This window comes from Otolemur garnettii, unplaced genomic scaffold, assembly GCF_000181295.1.
Source record: "Otolemur garnettii isolate 467f Iridium unplaced genomic scaffold, OtoGar3 scaffold00116, whole genome shotgun sequence".
NCBI lineage: Eukaryota > Metazoa > Chordata > Mammalia > Primates > Galagidae > Otolemur > Otolemur garnettii.
This window is the reverse complement of record NW_003852511.1, coordinates 4,902,781-4,906,312: the sequence shown is the minus strand read 5'-3', so window position 1 is coordinate 4,906,312 and position 3,532 is coordinate 4,902,781. Positions and strand designations below refer to the sequence as shown.

The following is a 3,532-nucleotide window of genomic DNA, read 5'->3' as shown; positions in this document are numbered from 1 at the left end:
AGGCAGGAGACTTGCTTGAGTCCAGGAGTTGGAGGTTGCTGTGAGCTGTGATGCCACGGCACTCTACCCAGGGTGACAGCATAAGACTCTGTCTCAAAAAAAGAATGGAGAAAAGGAGCAAGGCGGATAGGAGGGTTACGAGCTTGGCAGACTTCACAAGATGAAACTCACACCCATACATGGAGGACTATTTTTCATCAAGTTTGCTATTAATTAGTATCTCTGCAAAAAATAGTTTCCAGGGGAGAGGCTTAGAGCTAGGAATCTAGTGCAACTTCTGGCTTTTCTGCAAATTACATTGACCTTTGAAGTCATCTCTCTTCATTGTCATGGGGGATTGGATTGAATGTGCAGTGAAACTGGCTGAAAAGTAATTTTCCAATAATAATACTACCAATGAGGGCTGTTTGATCTCTGCCCAAAACATTCTCAGTCTCTTCTACGGGTCTAAAACCCTGATTCCTGAAGCATTCCTGGTAAAAAATGGAAACATTCCTGTGCTCAGATTCTAAGTAATAAAGACACCTGAAGTGTTTTTAAAATTGTTGGGCTGCTGGAGATTTCACTGGACAACAGCTCTCTAAAACGAAGTTGTCTGTATGTGGCCTCCGTGCGATCACTTTTAGCATCTGGTCACTGCCAGCTTCTGGCAGCTTGAGAAAGTGAGCTGTTTCCCTCGCTCCCACACGCCCGCGCCCTGGGACACGTGTGCTGGGGATGTCTCAACTGCGAGAGGCCAGCTGGGTAATGCTTCTTGCCCGACTCCCTTCTCTGCCTCCTGTCATTATATTCTAGACAGTCTTGCTGGTGCCAGGTTATATGGAAAATGTGTCACCTAAAGAGGTAATGGCCCATGACATCTGGTAAAAAGAGAGGGTTGTAGTGAGTCCACGTTTAACTCCCAGAGCTCTAGTTGTTTTCCTGGGCCCAAATCACCTCCACATGTCGAACCTTTTTAGCAGGTTTTTTCAGGTGCAAGTGTTTGGCATTAAATTCCTCTTTTTCGCGCCTGAGGTATGAAGAGACTAAGGATCAGGCTCTGGGAGGAGGAGGAAGGGGAGAGAAGTGAGCTGGACAATCCACCAGCCTTCTGATCAACTCTGGAGTAACTGAGAGTCGCTGTTTTATTTTATTTTATTTATTCATTCATTTATTTATTTTTTTGAGACAGTGCCTCAAGCTATCCCCTTGGGTAGAGCACTATGGCGTCACAGCTCACAGCAACCTCCAACTCCTGGGATCAAGCGAGTCTCCTGCCTTTGCCTCCCAAGTAGCTGGGACCACAGGTGCCCGCCACAATGCCCGGCTATTTTTGGTTGCAGCTGTCATTGTTGTTTGGTGGGCCCAGGCTGGATTTGAACCCGCCACCTTAGTTGTATGTGGCTGGTGCCTTAGCCACTTGAGCCACAGGCGCTGAGCCGAGAGTCGCTGTTTTAGATTAGCTTCCAATCTGCAGCCCCTAAAGAGAAAAATAAGGTGCCATTTGCAAAATCTCACCTGTTTGATTAGGGAGTTTCCTCTTTAACTCACAGATTCTCTGAGTAAATTGACTGCTGGATTGTTCTCCCACTGGAGAGAGTGTGTCAGGTGTCAGGCCATGTGCCCCCAACACCCCAGGACTGTTGCCCACAGCTTTTTGGTGGCCCTTTCTCATTCTCTCCAACACTGGGTTTATTCAAGAATGAACAGTGACATCTTATCAGAGGTGGTTATAACTGATTTCGAGAAGGCTGTGACGTAGTGATTAAAAGGACCAATTTTGGAGTCGTGGGTTCACAGCCCAGTACTGCCACTTATTACCTGACGATGTTGGAAATGTTGATTAATCTACCCGATTTCCCCATCAGAAAAATATGGATCTAAGTTGTATCTAGTCTTACGGGACTTTTCTGAGGACTGGATGTTCCCTGGAACTTGATAAACATACAATAAACGTTAGCCATTATCCTAACATGTTAAACTATTCAAAATAATTAATGATGCCATAGTGTCTCATCAGATTTACATCTGGAAACTCTACTGTGTCATTGCCTGTGTGTGTCTGTCTTTCCCCTTATCCTTGTGGATTTTGGATTCCTTGAAGGCAAGGGCTGGACTGTGCCCATTTCTGTACTCAGCGCAGTCCTGGAATGATTACTCAGCTTGCTAAGCAAACTCATTAAGGCTTTAATAATGACTTCTGGACTTCTTCTATCCGCCTATCTTACCTGGAAAAACAATGCTGCGGTTTTCGATTCAGGCTTGTGTCTTTGCCAGATTCTGTTGTGTTCTGCGATAGTGTTCTGGGAGTGGGCGCTACACAGAAAGAAATCATTTCTGGATTCTTTTTAACCACCCTTGGTTTTTGTACAGGTTACCACAAATGGTATCATTGCCACGAGTGAACCCCCGGCCAAAGAATCCCATCCTGGACTCTTCCCACCAACCTTTGGTGCAATTGCACCTTTCCTGGCAGACTTGGACACAATGGACGGTTTCGGGCAGGTTTATTACCGGGAAGACTTATCTCCATCTGTCACTCAGCTGGCAGCAGAGTGTGTCCAGAGAGGGTTCCCAGAGGTCTCTTTCCAGCCCGGTAGTGTGGTGGTTGTCACTTGGGAGTCCATGGCGCCCTACCAAGGGCCCATCAGGGACCCTGCCCAGGAAGGCAAGGTAAGCATTCCCGGGGGTACAAGGGCTAATAATCTTCAGTCCTGTGGTTTGTGCTGCTCTGATATACATCATACCTGTTCTATTGATAAAGGTAGAAAATACAAAGCAAAATCTAGCAGGATGGTTATTGCAGGCCCGAAACTCACAAAAGCTTATCTGCAAGGCTTTATAAATCTATGTTTTCAATGATGATTAGATATAAGGAAAGCCAATTCCTGGGAAGACTGCCACGTGGCAGCAAGCATAAACAGAATTGATAAATGCATCCCTGGGCTGTACTTACTTCAGGCGGCAGGTGGTGGAAGGATAGTTCCTACCTCAATGGAGAAGTTACTGATATGAAATAATGAATGTGAAGATACAAAGACAAGGCCTTGACTCTAGTTGAGGAGACAAGAACCATTTGGACCACAGTGAGTGGTTTAGACTCCTAGGGGTGGGAGTCTAAAGAAAGACTTTAACGACCAGGCTGTAGACCTTGCACTTGCCCTTGAAGAAAGGAGGATTGGAGTGGATGGAGAGGCCATGACTAGACCTGAAGTGACTTTTTAGGGCAGGTCACAATTTTTCCTTGGAAAACTAATTTCTTTCTGCCATTACCTAATCTTTGTGGGATAACGGGTAGAGAGAAAAGTCCCAAAGCATCCATATAAATGGGAGATATTCCAGGCTGGTAGTTCCCAAAGTGGGGACCACAGAACATCAGTCCTAGGAGATAGTCTCCGAGGAAAAGACCACTGCTGTTGGCCGAATCAGTTGGGGAAATGCTAGGCCTCTGCCTCCCTCCCTCTTTCAGAGACTCACTCTGAAAAGTCCGCAGGAGAGAAAGCTGCTTACATATTGTTTATTTATTTATTTATTTTGAGACAGAGCCTCAAGC

At 45.8% G+C, this 3,532-nt stretch overlaps 1 protein-coding gene and 1 long non-coding RNA gene across 3 annotated transcripts in view; one reads left to right on the top strand and one right to left on the bottom strand.

Annotated features, from left to right (window-relative positions):
• Positions 1–3,532, top strand: part of NID1 (nidogen 1) — a 90,630-nt gene that overhangs the window by 17,960 nt on the left and 69,138 nt on the right. The window contains exon 2 of the mRNA XM_003797446.3: positions 2,353–2,652. Coding sequence (XP_003797494.1) covers positions 2,353–2,652 — 300 coding nt within the window. The remainder of the gene's footprint in view (positions 1–2,352; positions 2,653–3,532) is intronic.
• The window catches only part of LOC111727653, a 2,998-nt gene continuing 791 nt past the window's right edge, over positions 1,326–3,532 (bottom strand). Inside the window, exons 2-4 of one of the 2 annotated variants that reach the window (XR_002775149.1) lie at positions 2,494–2,731; positions 2,208–2,295; positions 1,326–1,459 (exon numbers count right to left, since the gene is read on the bottom strand). This is a non-coding gene — a long non-coding RNA (uncharacterized LOC111727653). The remainder of the gene's footprint in view (positions 1,460–2,207; positions 2,296–2,493; positions 2,732–3,532) is intronic. The other variant, XR_002775150.1, reaches the window with a different exon arrangement.